The sequence below is a fragment of the Thunnus thynnus genome, chromosome 15 (assembly GCF_963924715.1).
Source record: "Thunnus thynnus chromosome 15, fThuThy2.1, whole genome shotgun sequence".
Taxonomy (NCBI): Eukaryota; Metazoa; Chordata; class Actinopteri; order Scombriformes; family Scombridae; genus Thunnus; species Thunnus thynnus.
The window spans coordinates 13,232,282-13,252,234 of record NC_089531.1 but is presented as its reverse complement, the minus strand read 5'-3'; the positions used below and the strand labels follow the sequence as shown (position 1 = coordinate 13,252,234).

The following is a 19,953-nucleotide window of genomic DNA, read 5'->3' as shown; positions in this document are numbered from 1 at the left end:
AACAGACATGGACAAGTACAAAAAAATCTGTCTTTACTTCAGAGTTCAGTACCTTTCCCTTCCCCACCCGGTGTGGGACTCACTGGTTCCACCAGGAGGCGCCAGAGCAGAGCAAGAGCACAGCACAAATACCAGTACAAAATAATAAAGGAACAGCTGAGAGTAAGTTAAAAGAAAGGCAACTTGGACATTGAATAAAGAAAAATGAGGAAAGAGAGAAGGAAGAATAGTTATAAACACCTTATACTGTGACAGAAATGTGAAAAATGGGTATTTTTCGCTCTTTAGTTATTTGGTCTACTTCAAGGCCTCCAGCAGCGCAGAGGCCAGAATATAAACATAAACAGATCAGACAGTTACTGCATTGGTTCACATGCACCCCCCTCCCCTCTTTTTTAAGAAAAAGGACTATGCACATCTGATATGACATGATGTCACTACTTGCTATGCCAACACCATCCAAAAGCACTGATTTCACAATCCATGTATACTGCAGAGATTTAAAAAAAAAAAAAAAAAAAAAAAGAAATAGTTGACTCAAATGAACTGTAGAAAAATCAAAACGTCATACTGTTTACAACCAAGACACATATGTTCAACTCATTATTTTGTTCATTGGTTGACTCTGCAGCGTGTTCACAACTGACGGGAGTTCCAGACAAATATTTTTGTCCTAATATTTACAATTATTTCGGTGGTAAAATCCTCTGTGAGGTGTGAATGAAAACTCAACCCGGATCTCCTTTGGATTAATCAGCACTGGGTACAAAATGACAGATACAAGAAGAACAGGGTCAAACTGAATGAATGTATGTGTGCAGGAATAGTCAAAAGACCTTAAAAATAGATTTTTTTTTCTCCCCCCAATTTATATTCATGTCTCACAATACACTTGCTACTGAGATTTTACACTGCAATATACTGATGATTCTCTTTTACTTGGTTGCAGTATAAAGGCTAAAAATGTGAGCGGGCAGTGCTAGAATGAAGCATTTTGATGACATATAAAGCCGTGAATTAACTGATGAATAAAATTCAAGGCCCTTTAGATGTCCAGGCACTCTTGCAATTATTTTTTCAATTTTCAAAATGTGATATTTCATGGCAGTTTTAATTTATAGCTGTGACAATTTGAGAAAAATATTGATACTGTTGAGTCATTTCATCAATTGAGGGAATAACTGAACTTTGCAGTGATTTTATTACCCGCCTAACACGTATGTGTGTGTGTGTGTGTGTGTGTGTGTGTGTGTGTGTGTGTGTGTGTGCGCATGTGTGTGTTTGTTTGAAATATCATCACACTCATGTGGTGCATGAGTGGGGCGAGTCAATCTCAGTCAGTCAGTCAGTGCGGGAGCTTCCGTGCCAGTCAGTCACAAATTGTGTGAGGTAGAGTGTTGGTGTCAGTGCTTTGCTGGTTGGCAGGCTAGATGTCTGAGGGACTGTGTCAATTAACATTCATTATGATTCGTCTCATATCGGGGGGTGGGGTGGGGTGGGGGGGATCATTTGCCTAGAGTCACTCAAAGTGCTATATATAAGCATGAATGTCAATGAGTGTGTTTCTCTGTGTAGTGAACGAGTAAAGGGCTAGTCAAGAGAAAGTTGGGCAAGTAGCTGGCATGACACACAGGTCACTCAGATCAGAGCAAAGAATGTCTCTATTTGTCCTTACGCGTTGCACCTCCACGCTGCTCCTTTGTCATCCACTCCTCAACTCTCATTAGCTGCCACCAGCTGGCCTAATCCCTGGCGCACAAACACAGCCTGGATGTCCTTTGTCTTGATGCAGAAGTCACAGGCCCAAACAGCGGCGCTCTCTCGAGTCAGCAGCCCGTACGCTGGCTCTGTCAGACCTGTGCAGTCACGGTGGAACCAGCGTTGGCACGATGCCTCGCACAGGATGGCGTCCTGGTCGTCATGCACCTCTGCCATACAGAGACCGCAAGGAAATACCATCCCCGGGCCCCCGGGTTTTCCGGGGCCAGAACCTGGCCCGGTCGAAGGGGCGGCAGGGCCAGGGGGCAGGGGAGACTGGGTGTTCGGGGTCGAGGTGGAGTTAGAGGGGGGATTGGGGTTGCTGCCAGGAGTGTTGCCTCCGTTGTTGTTGGTCATGCTGTTCTGACCTGAATTAGAAGCAGCATTTGACATGGGACCACCAGCACCAGGAGTGTTGTTCTGCTGGCTGTGAGGGGTGGAGCCAGGGGCAGAGTTAGGTGGAGTGGATTGTTGCTGCTGCTGCGTAGAGTTGTTAGAATTGGGGGTGTTTGTATTGCTGGGGGGTTGGAGCTGATTGGGTGGTGGATGCTGGGGCTGGCCCGATCCATTCAGGGGACCAGTTGGAGAGGAGTTGGGGTTATGCTGTGGTGGTGCTGAGGGAGGCTGACCGGATGTGTTGGCATTGGGCTGCTGGACGTCAGGGTGGCCAGGGAAGCCTCCCCCAGGCTGTGGTGGGCCAGAGTTAGGAGGAGGGCCAGGAGTGGTATTATTAGGAGGGGGGCCATTGGGATTTAGGTTAAGCTGTTGCTGCTGCTGCTGCTGTTGCTGCTGCTGAGGCCCAGGCGGTGGCCCTCCGCCCCCGAAGTTCTTTCCATCCTCGTTGCCTGGTCCTGGTGGACTAGGGCCAGGATAGGAGCCATCCTGTGAGGGAGGGAATTGTCCTTGAGGGGGCATACCTGGTAAGCCTCCCACCATGTTGCCTCCGGGGCCACCACCCATGCCACTCATCATGTTCATCCCTGGACCAGGCCCCATGCCACCCATGGGAGGCATGGGCCCATGTGGGGGCCCTCTGGGGCCTCCACCACCAGGTAATGGGGGGCTGTTGAATGGGTGCCCGCCCTGTCCGTGCTGCTGCTGTGGAGGCATACCAAATCGAGGGTGGGGTGGCCCACCTCCTCCGGGACCTCCCATAGCTCCTGGAGACAACATGGGGTTGAATCCTGGCCCGGGGTGCATGGGTGGACTGAAGTTTGGTGGTATATTGAACTGAGAAGGGCCACCAGGGGGGAATCCACCACCTCCTCCTCCTCCTCCCCCACTGCCGCTCCCACCGCCCCCCCCAAAGCCAGGCATTCCTCCAAAGCCTAGCTGGTGGTGAGGTCCAGCGTTAGCTGGAGGGCCGAATGGTGGCCTCCGCCCAGGCTGGCCGCCGCCTGGTCCTGCCGGGCCTCCCATGAAGCCCATGCCTACGCTCATTCTTCCACCTCCTCCATACCCACCTCCTCCGCCTGCACCTGGACTTGGAAGAAATGGAGCTCCACCTGGTCCACCTGCCCCACTAGGTCGAGACGGGGGCCCAAAGTCATCGTCGAAGGGGTTGGAGGCGACCAGGTGGTCCACCATGGGGGTCGGAGGAGGTGCAAACTCAGTGAGGTGAGAGAACCCTGCCGCCTAAATTTAATAAGAAGAAAATATAGGATAAATGTTTGTTTTGTTTTGTTTTTTTTGCTTTTATGAGATTAGACAATTCAAACTTGTCAAACACTGAGGACGTGTTTCCTTTAGCAAAGTTATCATATTGAAAAACAATGATTACCTGTGTCGTAGATTTCCTCGCCTTCTTCTTCTCCGGGCTCTTCATCTGTGAAGCTGAAATAGTAAAATATGAGAGAAGGGGTGGAAGGGGGAAAATATAATATTAGCCACAATAAAAATAGACCTTCAGGTCTCATGCTTTTGGTCCACAAATCAAGTGCAGCATCACATTTGGATTGGCCAATACCCCTTAGTGACAGAGTGGAGCAGCTTTAGACCTAGGGCCTCTTTTATCCAAGTCCAACAGTTGAGATGGATTCAATGATGGGACATAGACTGGCATGAGGACAAGATGCTGAACATCCAGGCGCTATCATCACCAAAGTTATGAAGCCTTGAATCGCAAATGACCCAGGCAGACCAAATGACCCAGGCGAAAAGGGAGAAAGGCCGCAAACAGAGGCAGAAGAGGTAAGGTCAATGAGGGAGACAGGAAAAGACGAAGACATGAGAACGAGGAAACGGAGTTGAAGGTACATTGATAGCAAGATAGACATGAACCCCGTTCACAGATCCACTCTGTGAGAAAACAGCCACCACCGGAGACAGTCGTGAAGTTTACATATGGGGGAGGCGAGAAGGGGTTTGCTAACAGCACCAGTGCAGCCCATTGCAGCGCAGTAATGGATGATTCCGATCTGATTGGGAGATGGGTGAAATTAATTCCTACCTTTGCTTCGTTTTCCTTGTCCCGCCAGTAGTCTCCCCGATTCGGCAGCCATTAGCTAATATGACTGTCGGTGAAGTGGCATATCACCGTTCATATGCAAGAAAAAAAAAGTTAAAAATGACGACGTCTTGAAGGCTTTGAGCCGCGTAGGTGGAAATCTGCCTTCAGGTCATGTCAACACGCTAAATGATCATCACAGCAGCAACTAACACGTATCGGTAACTAGATTGTATTATATATCGCCGGCCCAGGTCTGCAAACTCTCCTTTCCAGCTGCAAATCTCTCGCCACGGTGTCTGTCACGCCGGGATTTGGTCACCAAATAAAACGTCAAGTAAAACTGAGCTGGTTCACGTTACTTAGCACAAGTTCGTCCTGTTGCAAGCCAGTTTCTGCTGACTGGGTGAAACTGGTTGCTTGCTACCTGGCTTGACTGCCAATACAAGCAAATTACAGAGCACCTCCCTCCCTCCCTTTCTAAAAATGATCACTTACAGATGTGTAACGTTAGCGGAGTACTCGACCAGCTAGCTAACGCGAGCTAGTTACTACCTTGGCTAACTGGCTAGCCACGTTACTCAATGTGGCTAGCTATCAGCGCTGAGATTTCACCACTGGATAGATACTCGAAACTGTGCTTTATCATTCCACATTCAATTTAGAATATGTGCACTCAATTTTTACTCATCACAGCATTTATGAGAAAAAGCAACCGATCACGTTTTTGAGAAACTGTTGTTTACTATGCTAACATTAGCTGGCTAGCTAACGTTAGCATGCCACTGAAGATAGCTAGCCATCTTGCAGACTTGTCTTGGAAACAAACTGTACCCTTTCTCCGTTGCTTGCTCTGCTGTCCTTTAAATTGAAACTCTCTGGTGTGTCATTGCCAGCAAACCAGTCCTCACTCGGTGTATGCTTGTTGATCCACCAGTCAACTATAATTCATTCAAAAACGCAAATTTTGCCATAATTATCATGGCCTTCAGTCGCCACCGGACAAAGAGGGACAAGCAGGAGCATCGCGCACCATGGAAGGTTACAACTCGTGGCGAAATGGGGGTGTTGATAGGGATCCTTCTTGAATATAAAACGCATTTTTGTGTAAATTATCATAAAAGTAAATGTTATATTGTATCTTAAATACCATTAAAATACTACGTTTCGAAAATCTACCGGCAGCACCACCGTTCCCGTTAATTATTTAAATAAACTGCTGTAGTTCGTACCTACTAATGGTACATATGGAGCAGCTCAGAACGGACCACTTTCCAACTATACTCTGTACAATCAAAGCAGGGGTGGACATTAATTAGACAGCCAATTAAGCACATTATCAAGTGACATATGATTAATATTGAATTAACACCCAACACGAAAATATTAATATAACTGTCAACCTCAATTTAGGTCGATATTTGAAAAAAAAAAAAAACATGCACATGAATGCAGGTAGGATACGATGTCTGTGGCATTATTTATGGCTCTAGACATAACCAAAAGTCACAGAAATACCAGCATTTGTATGCAGGCCTGTATACTACTCTTTGTTTACAATAGCCATTGTGATTTATCTATTTTAAATTACAGTTAATGCAGAGGTTGCAGTAATTAAGTAACTAAGTAGGCTACATTTACTCAAGTACTTTACTTAAATACTTTATTGATGTACTTATACTTGAGTATTTACATTTTATGATGCTTTATACTGCTACTCTACTACATTTTTAAGCACTTCCTATTCCACTACTATTCATAGTCAGTTACCAGTAATCAGGATGATAATGCCACTTTTACTCAAGAAAAAGTTTTCAATACTATTTCCACCACCGAAAGCCATAAAGGAAGGGACTTGACTTGCCATGTTGGACTATTAATCAGGCAAAACTAGGACGGAACTCTCAAAATGTTTATTCCACCATCCACAATTAAAAGCTTATCACCGCCCACCCGTTCCTGCCTCCCCCCCCTCTTGACTTCAGATACCCACTCCCCTCTATACTCCAGGCGCAGTCAGGAGCCTCATTGCGACAGTGGAAGGTTGTAAAAGACCAGATAAGCCACTGTGGGAATGGGACCACAAATCGGAAGCAAGAAAAACTTTGCCTTCTTTCGGGTCTTCCCACTCCGAAGACATCTCTTTATCCAAAGGGAATAAACTTTTCCTCTGAGCAGAAGAAGAAACAGGTGCAAGAAGCTCACAAATGGGATAAGTAGGGATATTTATTCTTTTTTTTTTACCTTGCCAAAAAGGCATGTAGGTATGAAAGTTTTTCACTTACAAACTTTTTTTTTTAAAGTTAGAGGCATAAGAATATAGCCATAAACTGTGATTTGACTCTTTAAAGCATTTATGACATGCTTTACAGTGAGGTGTGGAGATCCTAGAATAAAGCAGCGGAAGTCTTTTGTTAGAAAGGCTGTGATTTCTAAAGGTGCGTCTCTGGGGCCCTGGTGCATGGCGCTAAAAGGTGTCGGAGCAGGCAGAGAGCTTTACTGGTTTCCATCTGAGTTACAATGGCAAAGTGGTTCAAGGAGTTCCCCATCAATCTGAAGAATGGTACCGACAGGATCCGCTCAGTCTCCGAATCAGGCTCACAACCAAGAGCCAGTAAAGCCGGGCTGGTGGCCAGCATTGGTACCAAATCTGCAGGCTCTAAAACGGGTCATCGCAAAAACTCCTCTACTGACAGTACAGGCGGAGGAGGAGGAGGAGGAGGAGGTGGTGGTGGTGGAGTTGGATCTCTCCTGTCCGGGAGAAACCGCAAGAACTCAGCCATAGACTTGAGTAGAAACGGTGTTGGTTCCCCTAAAGATGGAAAAGTTTGGGACAGCCTCCTGTCTGGGAAGAGTCGCAAGAACTCCAAAGCGGAGCCAGTGTTTGAGGAGCAGCAAAGACCTCTGAAAAACTCCGCATCCGCCAACGCGTACATCAGCCGGCTGATCCGAGTGGACAAACAGGATAAAAGCCCCAACTTCAACAGCGGTACCATCACTAATCAAGTGGTACCGGAAGCAGAGAAACCAGCTCAGTGCAAATCAGAAACAGTGAGTTTTTACAGTTTGAAAGATCGGTTTAAGATGCTTTATATCATATATATTGTAGTTAGCACCCATAAGAGTGAGTTTCTTGTGGGTTTTTTCCCTATAAGGTGTTAATTGTCAAGCAAATATTCTTTAGAAGCTTAAATTATAGGCTATTAATAATGTGGCATCAAATACTTAATATGTAGTGGCAATTTTTTGTCATGTTTTTATTCTCACACTCAAATTTTTATGAAATATCCTAAGAAAATCAGTTTGCTGTGATATATGAGTGTTCAGCTTTTCAAATGTAACAGTACATTAGTGATATCCTGTGCTTTTTTAAACCTTTCAAGGCCATTCTGTTCTAAGAAAGTGTTTTTGCCAGTAACTATGCCACTGCTATTGGCTGATTTAGGTAGAATACAGAAGTCATTATGGACTATGGTGGAAAGTAACTACATTTACTTGAGTAAGTCACTCAAGTACAGTTTGGAAGTACTTGTAGTTCAGTATTTCCATTTTATGCTACTTATAGGTTTACTTCTACACCTTTACATTTCAGTGGAGTAGATTGATATTGTATTCTTTGCTCTACTACATATATCTGATAGCTATAGTTACTAGTTAATTCAAGTTACCAGATTTTACATACAAAACTTATGTTAGTATATCAGTTTGTAGAATATGAGAATTCTTACAGATTTAAAAACCCAACAGTATTTAAAGTAGTTAAAATGAGCTCCTCCTCAACCAGCCACAACATTAAAACTCTGCTTACACATGATCATATTAATAATTCAAATAATATAGAATATAAAAAACATTTTTGAAATAATGAGTACTTTTAATCGTGATAAATGTTTTGCTGCACTTGAATGCAAGACTTTAACTTGTAATGGAGTATTTCTACATCATGGTATTACTTTTACTTAAGTAAAAGGTTTAAATACTTAGATTCTACCATAGTTTACACCATATTTCCTTAGAGATATAGTTTTGCAGAATATTTGAGTGTTTCCCTTTAAAAATATACTAGAAGTTTATTATAGAGAGTCTTAACATGTCAGTGGAATAACAAGGGACTCCTTGATATCCTATACAAGATAACTTACTCTATAATTGGAGCCCCATAGGCCACATTTTTATCTGGTGGCAGGATGTCAAATGAAACAAAATTAACGTAATCTGCGGCACCTTTTTTCACATTCTAGCACACCCTAGTCCAGTAAAAATAACATGTGGTGTCATCAATGACAATGAGGTATAGCAAGGATCCAGTCCAAGCTCTGAAAATTGATATTATTGTTTCTGTTTCTCCCCTCCCCCTTTGTCTCTGCTACCCATTGTGTCCACTCCTCCCAGTCTGTCTTTCTATCTTTCTTTCTCTTCCTCTCCACCCCTCACCCTCACACCCACCTTCCTCGCCTTGAATACAAAGCTGTGGTCAGACATGAGGCCTTCTACCTTCCTCTCCTGCGTGTAATGTGGCTCAGTATTCCCCCTTCCCTCACCCCTCCACCTCATCCCTCTCTTTCACTTCATTCAGGCCCCCTGGTGAAGGCTATCATGTTATAAAAAGCATCGTGTTATTTGACACTCAGGCGCTAACCCAAAGTCCCCCTCCAGCTTGGCTTTGAAAAAAAAAAAAGGAGAAAGATAGAGAAGTCAGGGAGGTGATAGTAGTGAGATGGTGAGAAAAAAGACAGATAAAAGAGAAGAAGAATAAAATGGGAGTTTTATGTTTCAAAAACGGAGGAAATCCCTGCCCTTGCACTCTGATTCATATTTGCAGCAGCCTCTGTTGAATCCTACTGTGTGTCATAAAGTATGCTGACATCATAGTTCCCCAGTTAATAAAGAATATGAAGTTAGTGTCACAGGAGGAAACTTGTAATGTAAGACTCGACTTGTATTTCAGTGTTGACAAACTGCAAATGTGTGTTTGTGTTGAGTGTGTCCCACTAAACCTCCCAAAACTAACCGTCTGAGCCTGTCAAGCATCTGCTACTTGAATCAAACACCAACAAACGCCAAAATTTCTCTGGCAAGGGAACACAACTGGAAGTGATTACAGAGACAGCTCCATTTTATGGCCTGCTATTGTCTCTTGGCTACAGTGGCTTGTAAAATAAACAGAAGGAATGATATGGCACTGATAAGACATGACAGTCGGGCATGATTGGTGTAGTAGAATAGAGGTTGTTAGGAGATACTGCAGATATGAGTGTGAATAGAATGGGCTTTAGTGTCTCTTTAGAAAAAAAATTAACATGTGGTGGCAGGTATTCTTCTGACTTTTTAACCTTATCATCCGCCTGGAAAACATATGAATGAATGAAGTTTTTATTTTTGTGTCTTGCATATAACTGGGTTTATGAGACACCAGAAATTCATATAAGCCAGATCCAGAATGATGCGTGTATTTCAAATAATACTACATAAAAGTCCAAATGTAAAGAAACCAATATAAGGCATAACTTTAATCTTCTATATTTATTTGGTGACAATATTTTTAGCCACAGTTTTACAGAGTTTACATAATTATGCATTAAATAATTAAGGATTTCTGTGTATTCCTTGACCCAGGTGATCATCCTCGAGGATTATGCAGATCCCTTTGATGCTCAGAAGACCAGAGAGCAAAGAGAGGCAGAGAGAGTCGGGGAGAATGATGGTTACATGGAGCCTTACGATGCCCAGCAGATGATTACCGGTAAGATTTCTAGACTCCCCCCCCACTCCAGCGGAAATCTTTTACATTAACGCTGGCGACATTTCATTCAGTCGCTTATCTCTCAATCTTTACAGCTGCGTTTCCCCACGTAGCCCCTGTGTGAATGACAGGATTCACATTTTCAGTCTCACTAGGCCGAGCAGTGAGAACATGAACTCGCTCCCCCAGTGCTCTCTGTACCCCATGGGGTTGCCACGGCAACTGTGTTGCGTTCGGACAATGGGTGCAGTTTCCTGCCCCTGCTTCCTCTTTCCTGTCTCTGTTTCCTGGTACTATTCTCCAAAAAGGAAGTTGGCCCTCAGTGCCTCCCCCCTTTCGGACGCAGCTCTGTGTAACCCCCTATATGGGTCTGTCTGACCATTTATCAAAACTTCACAGCATCCAGGAAGACTGGTAGTCCATCGTCCAATCACATGCCCTCTCAACCTTTTCATTCCATCACTCTATTGTCTTAACTAAAAGGGTTACACAATAGCCTGCTGTGAATGTGAAAATGTTTTATTGCAGTGCTCTCCAGTAGGTTTTACTTCAATCAGTGCTCAATGCTACTTCCAGGCCTCCTCAGAAAAGTCAGCAGAGGATGTGATGATGTGACTGAGTCAATTTACTGAGGCTTTAATCATTCTGAGGAAGTGAGCAACAGGCGAATGTCACCGTGAATCATTTAGAAAAGCTGCAAGAGTAGGGCAGCACTGTTATTATTAGCACTAAATATAGCAGCTGACGTCAGACACCAGATTCAAATCCTATATTTGTGTGGGAATAATTTAAGTGTGGGAAGTTAATTGTCTGATCATGACTGACAGTATTCCTTATATGATCAGAATAAATCCAAATGGTCATATGTTGACAAGATGACCTGTCCGTGGACACTACACGTTACATAAACATAAAATATTACTGGTAGTGTGAACTTTTCACATCTGGTGCATTAACATGTTGTATGATATTAAAACAAAATTTCTATTATTATTATTATTATTATTATTATTATTATTATTATTATTATTATTATTATTATTATTATTATTATTTGCACATTCCACAAGCTATACTATTTATACTATGAACATCTGCACATTCCTCTTTTTGTGCAGTCTGTTCTCTTCATTTCAAACTTGTAGCAGCGCTTTTCACTATATTTCACATATTTTTATGTGAATTTCTATTTTATATTATTTATTATGACTTGACTTTTGTGTATATTTTGATTGTTATGCACCACAACACTAAGGCAAATTCCTTGTATGTGCAAACCCTCTTGGCAATAAACCTGTTTCTGACTTTGATTCTAATTCTGATGAACATCTTTTTCTTTTGTTTTTTTGTACAAGCATTAGTCCAAGTAAGTTCACATTTATTCAAAAGAATTACACAATATGATATAATATTATTGAAGATTCAAGATTTAAGCTTTATTGTCATATGCGCATACAGGTTGCACTGTACAATGATATTCTTATTGCTGTCCTCTGATTGCCTGAAAAGTTAAATAACTTAAGAATGCAAAACGTTTTGAAAAGAGAAACAACAGATAAGTTTAAAACAATTACCAAGCTACAAGTCTGATGTGTGAAATTGTGCAAATCTGTATTATAACTCAGCACAATATGCTTTTCTTGCACTGTGACAGATTTCTCTTGCACTGTCATCCACCTTTAGTCTGAATTTACCTGTTAAAACATGTTAATGGGAGCAACAACAGCATTTCAAACACAGGTATTAGATTTAAGAGTTTGAATCAAATAACTGATAAAATGACTCATTCACAATATCACATCATCATATATCACTAGTTATAGTTATTTGGAGGTTGCAGACTGTCAATAATCTTTTAATCTTTTTAAGCATGAAAGATTTTTCTTGACCTGTGGAAACAGTTTATCTAATAAAATAATGAAAAGCTTTAAGGTCCTCATAGCCTTCAGTGATTTTACCTCAAATAGAGATCGCTCAGGTGTCCTCATCACATGACTTAAAAATGATGCTGTGGCTGGTTTTGGTGTTCACAGACAGCTGATGTTTTCTGCTTCTGGTGTTCATTCAGTCTCTTGTTTAGAGTCCTCGCTGTTTCTCAGGTTTTGCATGTGATGTCATCCATCACTCCAGTCTTCCTCTCCAGAGGGGTCTCCTCATCTTTACTGTGTATCAGCGTATTAATCTTTAACCTCTTGTTTTCTATCTGTAAGAGATCAGACGTCGGGGATCCAAAGACCTGCTGAAGGTGTGTTTGTTGATGGAGGGGAGTGAGGGAACCGTGGCGGTGGAGGAAAGTCAGCCTGCGACATTACAGATCTACGATGTCCCGTATGAGGGAAGCGGTGACGGTGAGAAGACGGCAATCACAAGGCCAGAGCTGGATCCTCGTCCCTCCACTGAGTACGAGCTGCCCTGGGAGTGGAAAAAGGAACATATTGTCAAAACTCTGTCAGGTAAATCAGAATAAATTTACTACACAACTCCCAGTTAGGACTTTAGAAAATGCTTCAACACACAATGTTGTCTGAAAAAAAGCTAAAACACCAATCATGTCTGGGAATATTTTTTAAGTGAAAATGAAAAAAAGTAGCTGATGTTTACACCTTTCAAAGTTATAGTGTACTTCTGAATCTTCAACTGTGCAAAAAATAATTAATTTTTTGCTATTTAAGGTACAAAAAAAAAAAAAAATCATGATACTTGGTACTGTTTTGCTGAACTAGTAACCGGTAAAGTTTATGTAATGCAGTACCAACCCTGCCTCTTATCTGCCTTGCATCAATATGAAAAAAATTTGTTGAAAAAACTCAGGCCTGCGCTCACATTTATATTTCATATGCTGGGTAGACCAACAGCATACCGAGTAACATCTTGCATGAAACATCAAAGAGCTGTTTTCTTATTCTATATCTACTGGAGGATTCAGCACCCTGTTCAAACTCAGATATCGAGCCAGTCGTTCCTTTACATAGATTTCATATCTCCTCTCTTCCGCTACTCTTCTTCCCTCAGCACAGTTTGACAGCCCTGAACGGTCAGTCAAAGACGAGACACCTCACCTCACGCTCACTAGGCAGCCGCAACATCTGCCAGCACAGCCACCGCAGCATCAGCACCTGAGGCAGAAAAGTTGGACCCAGAAGATCCTGAAATCCTCCACTCACACCCTGTCCCCTTCCTCCTCCAACCCCGGAAGCAGCCCTGAAACTGAGGCCTGCTGTGTTGACCCCACCCTGCCCCTGGACAAACAGAGGTGAGGAGGTTTAGGTGCCCTTGACGTCGACCCAAATCCTGAGCTTAATTTCTGACAAATAGACACATGCAATACTATATTATTAAGATTTTAATATTATTTCTTATGTAAAGTTAGAATGAGTGTGCATGTGTTTCTCATTCTTGCAATAACCTTCGCTCCAGAATTTTAATACATTTCACTGTTACGTAAGACTTAGGTTCATTTCCAAGAGGGGTTTGTATAAAAATGAGGCTCTACACTTGATCAATAGCAGATGAAATGTAATCCCCCCCCCCCCTCACTCCCACCTTTGTCTCAGCTGGTACCACGGCTGTGTGACTCGACAGGAGGCGGAGTTCCAGCTGCAGTCCTGCAAAGAGGCTAGCTTCCTGGTCAGGAACAGCGAGTCGGACAACAGCAAGTACTCCATCGCCCTCAAGTGAGTGTGTGCTGAAAGTGCATCTGTTTTGTCTCCAGGGCTGAAATGTTAACTACTTGATCTCACATTACTTATTGATCACATACTGTACTGCAGTGTATGACAGGATTAAAATGTAATTGGTCCAGTTGTCAACTCAACAGCTTGGTGTGTTATAATTTACTTTAAAGCTGTTGACATTCTATATTTTTCTTATTTCAACAACCGCAATGGAAAGACCAAAACCGACAATAAATTTGTACTGCTAACATGTATTACCTGCGTAGCCAAAGTCTGATATAGTTTATTCCTCTGTGCCACAGACCTCCATTGTCCAATAGTATTAAAAACACATTATTGAGCCATTTCTTTGCACTGGCTGACATGTTCCCATTTTGAGTCAATCTCACATTCACCATCCTGCTGCCATAAATACTCAGTAGTGCACAAAATGTGTATTAATATGCAGCTGAAAAAAGTTCCCAACAAATGCACCATTTACTTTTATTTGAGTAATGTTTGCTGAAAACTACAGTGCCCAACTGTTTTTGAAAAATACAGGATACGACAGGGTAGAGAAGTTGGAAAGTAGTGAGAGATGTTTGTTTAGTTCTTTTTGTGGGATATTTGTTGATTTGTTGACAATAAGAATAATACAGAATGATGCCAGCCTCATCCTTTAACTTTAATCAGCTAAAAGACAATGAATACAATAAAAAATGGTAAATGAAATCAATATGATCAAGCATATATAATGCAAAATAAGCTCCATATAAAACACTGATTCATGTTTTATTTCTAAGAAGAAACTTGTGTCAACTTGTATTAGCTTTGGATTGTGGTTAAACTCAAATTCTTCTTCTTTCCTCTCCTCTCCTCTGACTCAGAACAAGCCAAGGCTGCGTTCATATCATTGTTGCCCAGACCAAAGAAAACGGCTACACCCTGGACCAGAGCAGCTGCGTGTTCCCCAGCATCCCAGAGGTGGTGCACCACTACTGCACTCAGCGCCTGCCTTTCAATGGCGCCGAGCACATGACCCTGCTGCACCCAGTGTCTCGCATCCATTAACTCCACCCCAGCTCAATTAGGTATACAAAACAAAGACACCTCTGGGCCTAAATGGATGAAATGTTTCCAAAAAAACCCTGAACTCTGATCAGTTCAAGCTCAATGTGTACTTCTACTGCTATGTCCCTCCTACTAGTCCTAGTTTATTATTTGTTTGTTTATTATATCCTACTTTTTCATTTTGTCATTTTTATTTCATCATCCAAAATATGTCTGAAAGCTGTGGATGTCTTCGTCTGTCTTTGATGTGCAGCTGATGCAAAACATCCAGGCTGCTGTTTTGCATGTGAACATTAAGGAAGCGCAGCACAAATGTCGAGGCACTTTTATTGAATAAATGTGACTTGGGGTTTGATTGATCCGGGATATGATGTTTTATTATACACTGCGGGCTCTATTAAAAGCTTGTTATTGTTTTTAAGTGAAATTCACCGTGAAGCAGAAAGTACTTTTGATGTGATGTGAAACTCATCAGTCTGTGTCTCTCTTTCCCCCTCTGGTGGATGTGCTGGTACACTGCACCAACTTTGCCAACACAAAGAATGATCTTCTTTCCTCAAAGTTTATAGTTAGTAAAAATCCATGCACATAAACATGTCATTCCACCTATTAAGATAAGACCAGCTGTTTTGTCTTAATGCTCGTAACTGATCTAATTTATGCCTTTTTCCTTGTCAGTTTTCTGTATCTATTGTCCCTTGAGGATTTCCTCTTGTTTTACTGTGAAAGAGGGAGTTGTTTCTATTGTATTATCTGCACTGTGAAGACCGAGTGATTCACCCCAATGCAATGTGCTTGAAGGGGCAATGGCTTTACACTAGTTAATGTTTTTCATTGGAGGACCGGATGCTTCGTTTGAATCCTTTTTTCCAGTTAAACAATCTTTGTTTATTCTGGGGAATAAACCTGCCAATTAATGTGATATGTGGTAAGGAAACATTGTGAAATTCATGTCTTATGTCAAACATTTTTGTCTGTACCTGGGGATCATTTACAGATACTCTATAAGTGCAAGAAAATAATCAGATATTGAAAGAAAGGAAACTCGAGGGAAAAAACAGGAAGCATATAAGAAGTGTCAGTCTTGTCATAGCCTTTTTACAAAAAGGTAAAGTTGTTCTCCCTCAGAGATGAATGCCCCCTGATGCTATGAGACTAAACAGCAAATTGAGAATAACTATATTATATATTTACTGTCAAGACTTATTTTTCAGTGTGTATTCTAAATGTAACTCAAACATTTGACATGATGTGTGTGCTCCTAATTTAGTGATATGCTGGAAATCATTTTGGGCAACTCTGAAGGGCCTGATGTTAGCCATTAGGATGACAGTAAAATATGATGTAACTGAGGCTAAATTTTGTCTTATACTTTTTGGAGGGTTGCCGTTCCCACGTCTGATGATGATTTAAGGGAAGACAGTTTGTAGTTTTTGGCTGAGGATTCAAGTTATTCGAGGATAGACACCTGCTGTACATTTTTCACCGTTGTATTTTGATTTGTGGAGACCTGTTGTTCAAACAGTGTAAAAACAGATTATAATAAAAAGGTCCTGAATCTTCAATGCTGGAGATCCCCTGTGAGTTTCTCTCTGATCGCAATAAATCAACAAGACGAACAGCGAAATTGTGAGGGTGCCTGTGTCAGCGATGTCTGTTCTAGAAGGGAATGATCAAAGCATCAAAACATCCCCGTTGTCCCTGAGGAACAAGCCTCTTTGCAAGATGCTGAAATGACTGAATGAGGGCATTTTTTTTTTAGTATAATGAATCTTTAAAAGTGAGGGAGAGCCTGATATTGATTTCAGTGGTTCCGTAATTTGTGTTTGCTAAAAGGGGATACATTATTGCTAGGTTAGGGTGAAGAGGTTAGGGCTAAAGTTCTAGTGGGGAGATTAAGTTTATCGGAGGATCATGTTTGGGACAAACAGCTTACGTACCTGCAATGAGCACCCCAGTTGCCCTGTGTAGCTCTAAGGTAAATGCAGCGCTAAAAACAGACAAAGAGTAAGAGTAGTATTATTACTCCCATGTCAAGGACACTTCAGGTGAAGGAAAAAAAAAGAGCAATTGACACCATCCCTCTCTCCTTCCCTCCTTTTCTTACGTATCGTCAGCCCCTCTCCTTTACCCTCCTCTCTCTGCCGGTGTTATCCGAGGCTGATATCTGTCTGTCACCTGTTTCTCCTTGACTCTCAGGGAGGACACTATCACTGTTTGCTTCTGGTTGGTGCCAAGAGTATGCGCTTAAATTTATGAGGGCAAGTGACCCACAGATTAGGTTTCATTACTCTAAGCCGTAGAGATAACTTTCAGTCCTCTCATGCATGTCGTGTTGTCTCATGGGGAACAGTTTGGCGCTGCCTTTTCAATGAATGAGTTGCAGGTGTCTTATGAGACTATATCAAAGCATATTCTTTATCAATTAGGACTGCCAAGCCCTTGTAATTCATATGTCTCCTGACTCCTCTCTGGCAAGGTGCTGCAGCCATAAGGTCTCCCTGCGGTCCTCTATAGAGATGGATTTCATGAACCTGAGGAAAGCGGGCCTTCTCAAATTCTACCCTGGAAGTACACCTGGAAAGGAATTAATCATCGGATTATATAGACCTGGAACCACCTACTGCTACTGTATACTTAAATTAATGATTTTATTTCATTCTCACGTGTACGCCATCCTATTCTCACGCAGTCGCTGCCCCGCTCAGGCTTTGCATGACAGCTTGACGTGATGGCTGCCTGATGGATGTGGTGACTTGACATCTGGGTGCTGCTTGACCTGCTCCGTTGGTAACCGAAGTGTTCCTGGCATCCTTATCAGATGCTTCGGGATTGGTGCCAGCGACATGGCCTGGCTTTGTGTTGCTCATCTCCTTTCCTGACACGGGCAGCACCTGCTATGTGTCTGATCCATCAGCAGAGACCAGGTGAGGCATTTTACTTTGAACTGCCTCACCTGGTCAGGTCAGGCGTGTTTCAGATACTGTTTGCAGGATGTGCTCGAGCCATTGTTTGTCCTAGTATGGTTGAAAAGGCCATGTGAGTGAGAATTAAGTAACTGCTCTTAAGCATAACTTGTGGAGGATGTCTATGCCACTAGGGTTCACAACCTCTACACCTCAGTTTCACTGGACAAACATTACATGCAACACTTTATTAGAGTTTCATTGCATTTCATAAGCACTGAGATTGAATTCAAAATGCACTCTGAGCCTAAAATATGCGAAAACAACACTATTTGTATGTGAAAGGAATTGAACTTTAACATAATTTTAATGACAGGTGCAAATACTGAATACTGCAGCTAAAAGGGGTTCTTTTCAATTACAAGCCAATTGATACTTACTTTAAGTACAGTACTGCAGTACTGTACTTAAAGGATAGGTTGTCTTCAAACAATAGCCAGGTGCCTAAATCACCATTGAAACAGGTTTTTCTTGCTGTAACCATTCCTCCTGGTAATACCGATCATTAAGGGATTATTTGATAATACATTATGACAGCTGTGGTAACTGGTTACTTTTCAGACTAAGATTCTAAAAAAAACACATGTGATCAGCTTATAAAATACAAATCACCGTGAAAGATTAAAGCTGTGGTTTTTGGCTTGTACCCCTCCTTAAAACATCTGTGTGCAGTTGGGATCTCTACAGATGTTTGAGTTGTTAGTAGCTCCATCAAACACTACATTTCCTTTCTAAACTTATTAGATGGTTTTATTTAAATAAAAAAGCACACATGAAAGAAAACTCTCGAAATTAGTGTAAATATATGTAGCAACTTTTGTTTTTTCTTCTTTCCTACAACATTAATCATCTCTCTCATTTATCTAGTGACGCTTTGGAAGGGACCCGACCCCTAGGTTGGAAACCACTGGACTAAACTAGCTAACTGTATATAAAGTAGTTGACCCAACCAGCTACCAAATTCAAATTCTACTTATTCATTGGTACATCACTATTAAAAATCTAAAAAATCTAAAAAAATCTATGTAATCTTTTACCCACTGGGTCTATTTTTCTGCAGAATGTAAAATACTTTTGATACTAGAAGTACATTCTGCTGAGAGTACTCTTCCCCTTAGCATATTAAATAATTTCCTTTTTTTAACCAACACACCTGAAGCTATAGGGAACAGACTATTTGACTTCTTTGGTGCTATTTGTTGCCTCATGTTGCCTTGAAAACTCACATTTTATATGTGACAAATAAAGCTAATTGGCACTGAACCTTACACATTCCTCCATTATTTTTTCTACCTCCTTTTGTCCCTCATGAAAACAATTGATTTATTGGTCCTTTGGAATGAGAAAGCAGGCTGATAACTGACATAACAGGTTGTTTGCTTCCCTTCAGGCTACAACAGAGTTAACAAACACTGACGCTATTGTTTTGAATCGTTACCTATCTGCAGGCTGTACATGTAGAGCTCAGATATTCAAACCACCCAATCAGAGGACGCCTTTGGAGAACACTGTGGAGGCCGAGGAGTTAAAGCAGATAGGCTGAACCCCGCCCATAGATGATGGCTGACCTGGAGTCAGTTTCTTAATATTGCTGAAGGTAAGAAGAGGAGCCATTTAAGCTCATCAGTGTTCAAGCACGATTACACCCAGAAGTGAAGAAGAGGATCTGTGATTGAGCCGCTCAGCATTTCTTCCTCGATCATATTTTAAAGCTGACGAGCAGTTGTAAAAGCCAATGAGGTGTTGATTTACTGATCTGTGTGTGTGAGAGAGACACTGAAGGACATTAAGTGTGCTCACAGTCACAGCAACTTGAGCATTCCTCTGTGATTATACCACTGCTTTCCAAGCTACATACTTGACTGATGTAGTCCATAAATTGGATTCATTCCCTGCCTTCGCTGTCTTTCCTTTATTCACAAACACACAGACACATACAGATTCACATAAACACTCTTTATCTTCCCTCACACCCTCCCTCTCTCTCTCTCTCTCTCTCTCTCTCTCTCTCTCTCTCTCTCTCTCTTTCTTTCTTTCTTTCTTTTGCTCTTTCTCTCTTCCCTCTGACTCTCTTTTGAAGAAGTTTTCCATGCAGATCCAAGTCAAACATCTGGGTCAGCTTATATCTAGTGGAACAAGACTTGCAGGATATTGTTGGCAGGATGTGTGAGCTGGAGCAGTTTACTCTGTGGGAATCCCCAATACACACACACACACACACAAACAGACACATGGAGAGACACAGCCGCTTACACGCCGACACACACTCACAGTTTGCTGACATTGTTTCTCCTTGCACCATTCAACTTGATTTCC

At 41.9% G+C, this 19,953-nt stretch overlaps 2 protein-coding genes across 3 annotated transcripts; one reads left to right on the top strand and one right to left on the bottom strand.

Annotated features, from left to right (window-relative positions):
* Positions 1 to 16: 16 nt before the first annotated feature.
* Positions 17 to 5,304, bottom strand: pygo2 (pygopus homolog 2 (Drosophila)). 2 transcript variants are annotated; one of them, XM_067612695.1, is made up of 4 exons: positions 5,039 to 5,303; positions 4,208 to 4,271; positions 3,539 to 3,591; positions 17 to 3,393 (listed from the first exon to the last, which is right to left on the bottom strand). In XM_067612695.1, exons 2-4 carry the CDS (start codon positions 4,257 to 4,259, stop codon positions 1,714 to 1,716), a joined length of 1,785 nt encoding a protein of 594 aa, XP_067468796.1. In that variant the 5' UTR covers positions 4,260 to 4,271; positions 5,039 to 5,303; the 3' UTR covers positions 17 to 1,713. The 2 variants fall into 2 exon arrangements, with proteins under 2 accessions (XP_067468796.1, XP_067468797.1); XM_067612696.1 differs by lacking the exon at positions 4,208 to 4,271 and having other exon boundaries at positions 5,039 to 5,304.
* Positions 5,305 to 5,646: 342 nt separating this feature from the next.
* On the top strand, positions 5,647 to 16,236 carry LOC137198763 (SH2 domain-containing adapter protein E-like). The gene is made up of 6 exons (XM_067612698.1): positions 5,647 to 7,255; positions 9,821 to 9,947; positions 12,158 to 12,400; positions 12,960 to 13,200; positions 13,502 to 13,621; positions 14,488 to 16,236. Exons 1-6 carry the CDS (start codon positions 6,725 to 6,727, stop codon positions 14,669 to 14,671), a joined length of 1,446 nt encoding a protein of 481 aa, XP_067468799.1. The 5' UTR covers positions 5,647 to 6,724; the 3' UTR covers positions 14,672 to 16,236.
* Positions 16,237 to 19,953: the final 3,717 nt, after the last annotated feature.

Coding starts and splice junctions, on each gene's coding strand:
- LOC137198763 (XM_067612698.1), top strand. CDS start 6,725: ATGGCAAAGTGGTTCAAGGAGTTCCCCATCAATCTGAAGAATGGTACC. Junction 9,948..12,157: donor TGCCCAGCAGATGATTACCG/GTAAGATTTCTA, acceptor TCTATCTGTAAG/AGATCAGACGTCGGGGATCC. Junction 13,201..13,501: donor CTGCCCCTGGACAAACAGAG/GTGAGGAGGTTT, acceptor CCTTTGTCTCAG/CTGGTACCACGGCTGTGTGA.
- pygo2 (XM_067612695.1), bottom strand. CDS start 4,259: ATGGCTGCCGAATCGGGGAGACTACTGGCGGGACAAGGAAAACGAAGC. Junction 3,592..4,207: donor ACAAGGAAAACGAAGCAAAG/GTAGGAATTAAT, acceptor TTACTATTTCAG/CTTCACAGATGAAGAGCCCG. Junction 3,394..3,538: donor CGAGGAAATCTACGACACAG/GTAATCATTGTT, acceptor TATTAAATTTAG/GCGGCAGGGTTCTCTCACCT.